Consider the following 12,382-nt stretch of genomic DNA (forward strand, 5'->3'; position numbering starts at 1 on the left):
GTGGGACTGTGGGACTGTGAGACTGTGGGACTGTGAGACTGTGGGACTGTGAGACTGTGAGACTGTGGGACTGTGGGACTGTGGGACTGTGGGACTGTGAGACTGTGAGACTGTGGGACTGTGAGACTGTGGGACTGTGGGACTGTGGGACTGTGAGACTGTGAGACTGTGGGACTGTGGGACTGTGGGACTGTGAGACTGTGAGACTGTGGGACTGTGAGACTGTGGGACTGTGGGACTGTGGGACTGTGAGACTGTGAGACTGTGGGACTGTGAGACTGTGGGACTGTGGGACTGTGGGACTGTGAGACTGTGAGACTGTGGGACTGTGGGACTGTGAGACTGTGGGACTGTGAGACTGTGAGACTGTGAGACTGTGGGACTGTGGGACTGTGGGACTGTGAGACTGTGAGACTGTGAGACTGTGAGACTGTGAGACTGTGGGACTGTGGGACTGTGGGACTGTGAGACTGTGGGACTGTGAGACTGTGGGCAGCGACAACACAGAAAGTTGGGGGGGGGGGGGGGGGGGGGGTTTATGCGACTGTTTTCCAGGTTCTGGCACGTGTCCCGATTATTTGCGCGGCGCCACCATGTTGACAGCATGGTTGAGCAAGCGAGCTGCTGCTGGCGTCATGGCGGATCACCAGAGGACACATGGACCCCCGCCCCCCTCACCCCCCCCTCCCTCTCTGTCCAGCTGTCACTCACTTTAAAGCACACCTTTTTAAAAACGAGTCACAGTTAAAGTTAAAGTGCCAATGATTGTCACACACACACTAGGTGTGGCGAAATTATTCTCTGCATTTGACCCATCACCCTTGATCACCCCCTGGGAGGTGAGGGGAGCAGTGAGCAGCAGTGGTGGCCGCGCCCGGGAATCATTTTTGGTGATTTAACCCCCAATTCCGACCCTTGATGCTGAGTGCCAAGCAGGGAGGTAATGGATCCCATTTTTTTTATAGTCTTTGGTATGACTCGGCCGGGGTTTGAACTCACAACCTAGATCCTCTATGCCAGTGTTTTTCAACCAGATACAGTCTGGTGTGCCTAATTTCACATATTTGGGTTAAAAACATTTTTTGCAAAGCAGTAATTATAGTCTGCAAATGATGTGTTGTTGTTGAGTGTCGGTGTTGTCCTGAGCTCGGCAGAGTAACCGTGTAATACTCTTCCTTACCAGTAGGTAACTAACACTTAAACCGAAAATAAACAAAAGGTGAGTGCCCCTAAGAAAAAGCATTGAAGTTTAGGGAAGGCTAAGCAGAACGAAAGTAAAACTGAACCGGCTACAAAGTAAAGAAAAACAGAATGCTGGACGACAGCAAAGACTTACTGCGGAGCAAAGACGGCGTCCACAATGTACATCCAAACACGACATGACAATCGACAATGTCCCCACAAAGAAGGATAAAAACAACTGAAATATTCTTGATTGCTAAAACAAAGTAGATGCGGGAAATATGAGACATGAAACTGCTACAGGAAAATACCAACAAAAGAGGAAAAGCCATCAAAATAGGAGCGCAAGACAAGAACTAAAACACTACGTACAGGAAAACAGCAAAAAAGTCCAAATAAGTCAGGGCGTGATGTGACAGGTGGTGACAGTACACCTACTTTGAGACAAGAGCTATAGTGATGCATGCTTGGTTATGCTTTAAAGCAGGCCTGGGCAGTTATTTTGACTCGGGGGCCAAATTTAGAGAAAAAAATGTGTCTGGGGGCCGGTATATCTGATTTTTAGGAAAACTAATACAAAACCTCACAATAAAGTCTGATTGAATGCTAAAAATGTTATGACAGAGCGCCTTAAGAATGGAATGGAATTTTATTTTTTTCTATGAACGATAAAACCCTGAATATTGAGAACATATAATTGACATATTTTACAATCAAGCCAAATGCAACAAAAATGCAACAAACACAGCAAAATATGAACGCGAAGGGTAAAAAACAAAAAACATCTTCAATCTGATATATTTGATATATCACTAAGCTTTAGAACTTTCTTGTAAAAATCTCCTTCCGCGTCTGTCCCTGACACCCGCATTTCAGGCTCTGGAAACACTCTGTGGAAACGCTCCCCACCCACACTGCTTGGTGCCTCGTCTGACCTGCTGTGACGTAGATTACCATAGTAACTAGTAGGGTTGTACGGTATACGGGTATTAGTATAGTACCGCGATACTAATGAATCATATTCGGTACCATACCGCCGCTAAAAAGTACCGGTCCGCCATACCCTAAGATTTTATCAGACCTATTTAAGCTTTGATTGAAATGTGTTTTATCTGAGTAGGTGGCCTAGTGTTTAGAGCAGGGGTGTCCAAAGTGCGGCCCGGGGGCCATTTGCAGCCCGCAGGTCATTTTTTAATGGCCCTACGGCACATTTTAAAAATACGATTGAAAAAAATGAAAAATATAAAAAGTGGTACAAAAGAGCAAACAGGTGAAATGTAACAAGAAAATGTTGCAATGTTTACTCTAATCACACAAAGCTGCCATGCAGGCTGTTTCTTTCTTTAAAAAATAATAATGAATCAAAATCAATGTCATTATGAATTATTGACCCATTCAAGGCTCCAATTACGTCACATTAAATATTTTGAGATATTTTTTGGGGAAAATGTTGCATATTTTGTGTTTGCCATGTAAAAAAACGAGTTTGTTTTTTTTAAAGAAGGGCCTAAAACGAACAAACAAAAAACACAAACAACAATAAAACTTATAATTGACAGATAGATCTGAAATTGATCTCGAGATTATTGTGTTGAAAGTAAACAGTAAAAAAAAAATATATAATTTATTTTTTAACACTTTAATGAGTAGGACCCTTTTGGCTCCCCTACAATTTTAGTGTGATTAGTTTTTAAGTGTCATTGCTCAAAAAATAATAATGAATTAAAATCAATGGTGTTATGAGTTATTGACCCTTTTAAGGCTCCAATTATTATATAATCTCAAATATCCTACTTAAAAATTTTATTGGGTGAGAATATTGCATATTTTGTGTTTTTTTCATTAAAAAAAAGGGTTTTCTTTGACAAAAAGAGCATACAATTTAAATCTTTAAAAAATGTTCTATTGACAGACCTAATGTTGATCTAGAGCAGCGTTTCTCAAAGTGTGGGGTGCGCCCCACTGGTGGGGAATAGAGACATGACAGGTGGGGCGCGACTTGGAACGGGAGGAAATTTCACTTAAATGTTTTTTTTTTTTCAATTATATTCTTAAATTTTTTTTTTTACTATGCTTTCATTTTCTATACACACTGTAAATCACTTTGTGATTCTGTCTGTGAAATCCACTATATAAATAAATGTAAATTACTTATTTATCCTGTAGGCTTTACATTTCTAGGTAGGAGCGTAAGTTTGACAGACATAGCAACAGTAACTAATGGGGGCGGGGCTAAGGGGAAGCTTTGTGAATGGCGAGTCACTGTGCGAGGATTTGCTGTTTTGCAAATACATCAAAAATAGAGCCACTGCTGATGAGCTGTTCAAGATAATGGGCAGTTTCCTCAAAGACCTTAAAGGGGAAAACTGTGTGGGTTTTTGCTCTGATGGCGCACAGACCATGGCAAAGTCAAGAAACGGGCTGCAGGCTTTAATAAAGAGGGTTGCGCCAAATGCGCATTGGACACACTGTGTCATTCACCGGGAAGCACTCGTGTCAAGGCAGCTCAGCCCCGAACTCAATGAGGTTTTAATAGTGGCAGTGTCAAGTCTGCAACCCCCATTTGAAAAGCTGTGCAGTGCAAAACAGGCTCATTGCAGCCACTAATGCTGGAGTACTGTAAAACTCATGTTCACTTGCTCTGTCTTGCCAAATGCATAGCTCCTCCTTTTTTTTTTTGCAAAGATTGCAAAGTGGCACTTTTATTTTATTTATTATTGAACTTGATGCAAGTTATTTGATTTATTATTGAACTTGATGCAAGTTATAACACTTTTATTTGATTTATTATTGAACTTGATGCAAGTTATTTGATTTATTATTGAACTTGATGCAAGTTATAACACTTTTTTTGATTTATTATTGAACTTGATGCAACTTGATGCAAGTTATAACACTTTTGTTGTATTTATTATTGAACTTGATGCAAGTTATTTTATTTATTATTGAACTTGATGCAAGTTATTTTATTTATTATTGAACTTGATGCAAGTTATACCACAGCTGCACATTTATTTTATTTATTATTGAACTTGATGTTATTTTACGTTATTGACTTTGAATGTATACAACTGGATGTTACTTGATGTTCAATACATTTAAAAATGTTAAGCTTGGCATTAGCGTTCTGTTGGGGGCGATGGGGGCAGGTGGGGCTTGAAAACTCCCCCTTGTCCAAAGTGGGGGATGACAACAAATGTTTGAGAACCACTGCCATAAAGCCAGAGTTCCCCCCATGCCATGATGGTTTGACCCTCACTAAAATGTCTGTCAAAAAGAAGTGTGAAAAGAAATGCAACAATGCAATATTCAGTGTTGACAGCTAGATTTTCTGTGGACATGTTCCATAAATATTCATGTTAAAGATTTATTTTTTTGTGAAGAAATGTTTCGAATGAAGTTGATGAATCCAGATGGATCTCTATTACAATCCCCAAAGAGGGCACTTTAAGTTGATGATTACTTCTATGTGTACAAATCTTTATTTATAATTGAATCACTTCTTTATTTTTCAACAAATTTTTAGTTATTTTTATATCTTTTTTTCAAATAGTTCAAAAAAAGACCACTACAAATGAGCAATATTTTGCACTGTTATACAATTTAATAAATCAGAAACTGATGACATAGTGCTGTATTTTACTTCTTTATCTCTTTTTTTCAACCAAAAATGCTTTGCTCTGATTAGGGGGTACTTGAATTAAAAAAGTGTTCACAGGGGGTACATCACTGGAAAAAGGTTGAGAACCACTGCTCTAAACGAGTCGAGATAAAGGCGTGGATTAATTTCTCGAGATCATGTCCTGATAGAAGCGGTTTCACTTTCGCTATTTGGCGTGATTGATAAAAGCTTTTTGGAACGACGCCGCTGATTTGTTTCTCGAATTTAAAATCCATACCTATATCTATAACATCAATATTTATGGAACATGTCCACAAAAAATCTAGCTGTCAACACTGAATATTGCATTGTTGCATTTCTTTTCACACTTCTTTTTAACTGACTTTTTTTTAAAATCTCACGCACCCCTTGGCATACCTTCAAGCACCCCCAGGGGTACGCGTACCCCCATTTGAGAACCACTGACTTAGAATATGTTCCCCCTAGTGTCCAAAAAACTCTAAATTAAGTCTTTGTTACTTAGAATATGTTCCCCATACTAAAGTGTTACCAAAAACATATAACTTTGTCTTGAATTTGAAAAAAAAAAAAAAAGAAAGTTTTTTATTTTTCACTAAAGAAGGTTTGGGTGAATGCGCATATGAAACTGCTGGGGTTTGGTACCTCCAACAAGGTTAAGAACCACTGGTTTAATCCAGTTTTTTTCAACCACTGTGCCGCGGCACACTAGTGTGCCGTGAGATACAGTCTGGTGTGCCGTGGGAGATGATCTAATTTCACCTATTTGGGTTAAAACATTTTTTTGCAAAGCAGTAATTATAGTCTGCAAATGATGTGTTGTTGTTGAGTGTCGGTGCTGTCTAGAGCTCGGCAGAGTAACCGTGTAATACTCTTCCATATCAGTAGGTGGCAGCCGGTAGCTAATTGCTTTGTAGATGTCGGAAACAGCGGGAGGCAGTGTGCAGGTAAAAAGGCGTCTAATGCTTAAACCAAAAATAAACAAAAGGTGAGTGCCCCTAAGAAAAGGCAGTGAAACTTAGGGAAGGCTATGCAGAACCAAACTGGCTACAAAAACAGAATGCTGGACGACAGCAAAGACTTGCTGTGGAGCAAAGAGGACGTCCACAATGTACATCCGAACATGACATGACAATCAACAATGTCCACGCAAAGAAGGATAAAAACAACTGAAATATTCTTGATTGCTAAAACAAAGTAGATGCGGGAAATATCGCTCAAAGGAAGACATGAAACTGCTACAGGAAAATACCAAAAAAAGAGAAAAAGGCCACTAAAATAGGAGCGAAAGACAAGAAGTAAAACACTACACACAGGAAAACAGCAAAAAACCTCCAAATAAGTCAGGGTGTGATGTGACAGGTGGTGACAGGACACCTACTTTGAGACAAGAGCTATAGTGATGCATGCTTGGTTATGCTTTAAAGTCCATCCATCCATTTTCTACTGCTTGTCCCTTTCGGGGTCGCTGGAGCCTATCTCAGCTGCATTCGGGCAGTGTGGTTTAAAGTCGTATACAACAATTGCGACAACAACTTTTTACTGTCAACTGAGTTTCGTTTTTTAATGACTTCTGCTGGTGGTGTGCCTCCGCATTTTTTCAACGCAAAAAATGTGCCTTAATTGGCTCAAAAAAATTTGAAAAACATTGCTCTAATGTATCTTATCTATGTTATTATATGAGTGGTGCAGAGTCGTGAGCGCGCACGGTCAATCGCGTCGGCCAACGGAGCGCGCACGCATGGGTTCCTCCTCTTCCGTGCTTGCCCCGCCCCTTCGGAGCGCTCCTCGGCTCCGGCTTCCTTTTAAAGCAACCCCACCGGAGATGTCATCCCCCACTCGGCCGGAGGTCAGAACTCGGTGAGGAGCGTCTCTCGTCCAAAGCCCCGACGCCGTCTCCTGTCGCCCTTTCACTCCGAATTGTCTCCGCTCGCCCGCCGCTATGTACCGCTACCTCGGAGAGCTGCTGAGCCGCTCGGCGGGCAGCGCCCTGGCCTCGGGCTGCGTGGACTCGGCTCTGCCGGCGTCCGCCTCCCTGCTGCGGGTGCGCCGCTACGCCGACGCGGCGGAGCAGCCCGACGACCCCAACTTCTTCCGCATGGTGGAGGGCTTCTTCGACCGCGGCGCCGCCATCGTGGAGGACAAGCTGGTGGAGGACCTGCGGACCCGCGAGACCCCCGAGCAGAAGCGGCACCGCGTCCGCGGCATCCTGCGCATCATCAAGCCCTGCAACCACGTCCTGAGCGTCTCCTTCCCCATCAAGCGGGACAACGGCGAGTGGGAGGTGGTGGAAGGTTACCGCGCCCAGCACAGCCAGCACAGGACGCCCTGCAAGGGAGGTGAGCCTCTTGACAGCTACCTTTAGCTTAGCATCATTAGCATTACTTAGCGCTTTTGGAGTCACGCCCCGGGTTACCGTTACACACCTTAGCTCACACCTCCTGACATTTGTAGTACTTTTTCTTACTCCCGCATTTCAATTGTCTTCTTGTTCACCGACTACTTGTTTTTGTGGTCGTCATTGAGCGTTTTTGAGCTAGTTGCTAACATCTGTTTACGGTCGGGTCACGTGACTAGAAGGCAGGGATGTCCTCACATTTCCACTTAAAAAAAAAAAAAATCAAAGCATGTGGGGGCCATTTTGATATTTTTTCATTTTTCAAAAGTAATACAATAAATACATTTATCAAGTTTTGTCCCGGGTTTTAATCATACAATGTTGAAAATGAGACGTATAATATATATATTTTTAATAGATAGATAGTTTATTTTATTAAGGATCAATATGGGGGCCATTTTGATATTTTTTCATTTTTCAAAAGTAATACAATAAATAGATTTGTCAAGTTTTGTCCTGGAGACTTAAAAGGGTTTTAGTCATAAATTGTTGAAAATGAGACGTATAATATATTTTTTTAATAGATAGTTTAGTTCATTAAGGATCAATATGGGGGACATTTTGATATTTTTTCATTTTCCAAAAGTAATACAATATATAGATTTGTCAAGTTTTGTCCTGGAGACTTAAAAGGGTTTTAGTCATAAAATGTTGGAAATGAGACTTATAATATATTTTTTTAATAGATAGTTTAGTTTATTAGTTTAGTTCATTAAGGATCAATATGGGGGACATTTTGATATTTTTTCATTTTCCAAAAGTAATACAATATATAAATTTGTCAAGTTTTGTCCCGGGGACTTAAAAGGGTTTTAGTCATAAAATGTTGAAAATTAGATGTATAATATATATTTTTTAATAGATAGATAGTTTAGTTTATTAGTTTAGTTTATTAAGGATCAATACGGGGGACATTTTGATATTTTTTCATTTTTTTGTCAACTTTTGTCCCGGGTTTTAGTCATAATGTGTTGAAAATTAGACGTATAATATATTTTTTTAATAGATAGAGTGCAGCTGGGATAGGCTCCCGCAACCCCAAGAGGGACAAGCGGTAGAAAAATTGGATGGACTTTGTTTATTCAACGCTTAAATCTCAAGATTGTCTTCAGGTCTATCTGTCGATATAAAGTATTTTTTTTTTTATGTTTTGTGTCCCTATTGCCAAAACCTTTTTTTATCTTATTTTTTTGTTGTTGCCAAAAACACTAAATGTGCAATATTTTCAGTGTATATGAAGTAATTGGAGCCTTGAATAGGTCAATAATTTGTAACATTCATTTGGATTCCTTAATTTTTGAACAATGACAGTAAAAAAACAAACTCAAGTATTGATATATATCAACACTTGAGTTCTAGATCAACTTCAGATTTTTTGAGAACGTTTTTTTTTAATGCTGTTTTTGTTAGTTACCCCTGTTTTTTAAAGCAAAAACACAAAATGTGCAATATTTTCACCCCAAAAAATTTCAAAGTATAAAGTAAAGTAATTAAAGTCTTGAATAGGTCAATAATTTGTAACATTGATTTTGATTCCTTAATATTAGAACAATGATGGTTTAAAAAAAATAAATATATACAGTGTATAATCTCCCCATCCCCCACTAAAATTATCAGGCATCATAAACGTGTTAAAGATAAGTCACACACATATATATTTTGTAATTTCAACAATCGAGTTCTAGATCAACTTCAGATTTTCTGATATAATGTTTTTTTTTTTTTAATGCTGTTTTTGTTAAAGTAACCCCTGTTTTTTTAAGGCAAAAACACAAAATGTGCAATATTTTCACCCCCAAAAATTTCTAAGTAGATATGAAGTAATTGCAGTCTTTAATAGGTCAATAATTTGTAACATTGATTTTGATTCCTTAATTTTAGATTAATGATGGTTTAAAATAAAAAATAAAGAAATAAATATGTATAATATATATTTTAAATATTTTTTTTGATTTTTTTTTGATGATGGTTTAAAAAAAAAAAATATATATATATATATATATATTTAAAAAAAAAATTTTTTTTATTTATTTTTTTTAAACCGTCATCAAAAAAAAAATCAAATAAAAAATAATAATACAAAATAGAATATATATATATATATATATATGTATATATATATATATATAATATATATTCTTTTTTTATTATAATTTTTTTTAACCATCATCAAAAAAATTTAAAAATTAAAAAAAAAATCTATATATATATTTTTTTAATGATAGTTTAAAAAAAAAAAAAAAATATATATATATATATATATATATATATATATATATATATATATATATATATATAATTATAATTTTTTATTTTTTTAAACCATCATTGATCTAAAATTAAGGAATCAAAATCAATGTTACAAATTATTGACCTATTAAAGACTCCAATTACTTTATATCCACTTTGAAATTTTTTGGGGTGAAAATATTGCACATTTTGTATTTTTGCCTTAAAAAACAGGAGTTACTGTAACAAAAACAGTATTAAAAAAAAAAAAAAAAAGATATATAAAAAAAATCTGAAGTTGATCTAGAACTCGATTGTTGAAATTACCAAAATATATATTTGTGTGACTTATCTTTAACACTTTTATGATGCCTGATAATTTTAGTGGGGATGGGGGGAGATTCTATCTATCTATCTATCGAGATCAACTTCAGATCTTTTGATATAAAGTTTTTTTTAATGCTCTTTTTGTTGAAATAACCTCTGTTTTTTAAGGCAAACACACAAAATATGCAATATTTTCCCCCCAAAATATTTCAACATGGAATACTTTTAAGTAAAGTAATTGGTGCCTTCCTTGAATAGGTCAATAATTCATAACATTGATTTGATTCATTATTATTTTTTGAGCAATGAGTTTTTTTTAAAAGTCACATTAAAATTCTTAGGAATCCGAACGGACCCCACTTATAAGTAAGTCATAAATATATATTTTTTTTACTTTCAGAACCCAAATTATAGATCAAATTCAGATCTATTTGTTGATTAGTTTTTACTTTTTTGTTTCCGTTTGTTTCATTCACTTTGTATAACAAAAAAGTTTTTTTTATGGCAAACACACAACATATGCAATATTTTCCCCAAAAAATATTTCAATGTGGAATATTTGATGTGAAGTAATTGGAGCCTTCAATAGGTAAAAAATGCATAACATTGATTTTGAGTCATTATTATTTTTTGAGCAATGACAGTTTTAAAGTAAAAAAAAAACAGCCTGCTGGCAGCTGTGCGTTATTAGAGTCAATATTGCAACTTTTCTCGTTACATTTCACCTGTTTGCCATTTTATTCCACTTTTAGTTTTTTTAAATAGTATTTTTAAATTGTGCTGCAGGCCGCACTTTGGACACGTCTGCTCTGCAACAGACTCATTTCTAGACCTTTTGCTGTTATTAATATCAATCTTACAGTGGAGGTAAAGGACTTTAAGATTAGTTTTTTCAATGAAAAGTGCAATACAAATAAAATATATTATTATTATTATTATTAAAAAAACACCATCTGTTTAAATAGCGTATGTGTGTGTGTCATTTCCTTTGACCTTTGCAAGTTTAAGGCCTCCATGTTGGTGCATTGTGCCCTCCTGCAGTGCACTCTGGGTAGTTTGCAATGTATCGGAAGGGGCGTGGTAGAGGGGTGGCTGTATTTTCAGGCGCTTTCATTTGTCAGTGGACAGGTGGGGGAGGGTGTCGCCGAAGCAGGAAGACGCATGCCGTGATGGCGTCCACGGTCAAAGTTCACGGCCGGTGTTAAGAGTCACGCCGCACCTGCTGGACCGTGCACTATTCTGGTGGAGGCACCCACTGCAGCTTTTATCCTTAAATAAATGCACTCGGCCAAACTTGTACGATGACGTCACTGACATTGTCGCCCCACCGGGAGCAAAATCCACATTAAAGTCAACAAGAAACCTGTTTGTCCCTCAGAGGGTTTAATCATTGCATGCAAGACCCTCGACTTTGCTCACCGTCGACTACAAAGTGCAAAATGTGGGTAGTTTTCAGGGCTGCATCGTCATTGTGTGCCTGCGGGAGTTCTTGCTCTTGCAGAGAAAAAAACGCACAATTCCCCACTAATGGCATCCAAAAAAACAGTACGTACACACAAAATGGTGTAAAGTGCTAAATGTGCAACCGGCAGCAGCATTGCAACACCTCCGTCCCTCAATATAGTGACAGATAAGATCTATATGGAGCTAAGTCCTAAGTCCTAAGTGTAAGCTTGCCATTGCACTATATCAGGGGTGTCAAACTGGTTTTCATTTAGGGCCACATCGCAGTTATGGTTGCCCTCAGAGGGCCGCGTTTAACAATAAGTAATATATGAATATACGCGTGTGTGTATATTAGGGGTGTAACGGTACACAAACATTTTGGTTCGGTACGTACCTCAGTTTAGAGGTCACGGTTTGGTTCATTTTCGGTACAGTAAGAAAACAACAAAATATAAAAATTTTTGTTATTTATTTACCAAATTTGTAAACATTGGGAACACTATAATAATTCTGCCCACGTTAATCAACATTAAACTGCCTCAAGTTGTTGCTCAGATTAAATAAATTGACAAAACTTTTGTTCTACATATAAAAAGTGCAACACTAAACAGTTTCAAGTCAACTCATCATGCTAAATTTATTATCAATCAATCAATCAATGTTTATTTATATAGCCCTAAATCACAAGTGTCTCAAAGGGCTGTACAAGCCACAACGATATTACAGCATTTGGGAAGCCTGTAGTTGATTTATTATGTAAATGTTATATTTTTATCAACATGTGATAGCAGGGACCCTGCCATTCAAAACTAGGCTGCTGCATTACTAATGATTAATGTAACTATAGCTGAAAAAATAGTACAATAGCAATAGGAGAGACTATTCATCCCTGAACACCATGGAGTTCATGTAGGCTTAATGATGCAGTTACATTATTATATCAACTATCAGAGACAGAAACTCTTCATTTAACAAAATGTCCTTTTTTGCTGCTTCAACACAGCTCAATCAACACAGAAAAAGGTCAAGTGAAATAACAGACAGACAGGACTTTGCTGTCCGTAACACACACGCACAAACACACACAAACACACACACACACACACACACACACACACACACACACACACACACACACACACACACACACACACACACAC

General features: G+C 37.6%; 1 protein-coding gene across 1 annotated transcript in view; it reads left to right on the forward strand.

Annotated features, from left to right (window-relative positions):
• The first annotated feature begins 6,630 nt into the window (after nucleotides 1-6,630).
• The window catches only part of LOC133655345 (glutamate dehydrogenase, mitochondrial), a 31,401-nt gene continuing 25,649 nt past the window's right edge, over nucleotides 6,631-12,382 (forward strand). The window contains exon 1 of the mRNA XM_062055409.1: nucleotides 6,631-7,161. Within this exon, the coding sequence (XP_061911393.1) occupies nucleotides 6,765-7,161 (397 nt within the window). The 5' untranslated portion in view covers nucleotides 6,631-6,764. The remainder of the gene's footprint in view (nucleotides 7,162-12,382) is intronic.

The sequence above is a fragment of the Entelurus aequoreus genome, linkage group LG08 (genome assembly GCF_033978785.1).
Source record: "Entelurus aequoreus isolate RoL-2023_Sb linkage group LG08, RoL_Eaeq_v1.1, whole genome shotgun sequence".
Taxonomy (NCBI): domain Eukaryota; kingdom Metazoa; phylum Chordata; class Actinopteri; order Syngnathiformes; family Syngnathidae; genus Entelurus; species Entelurus aequoreus.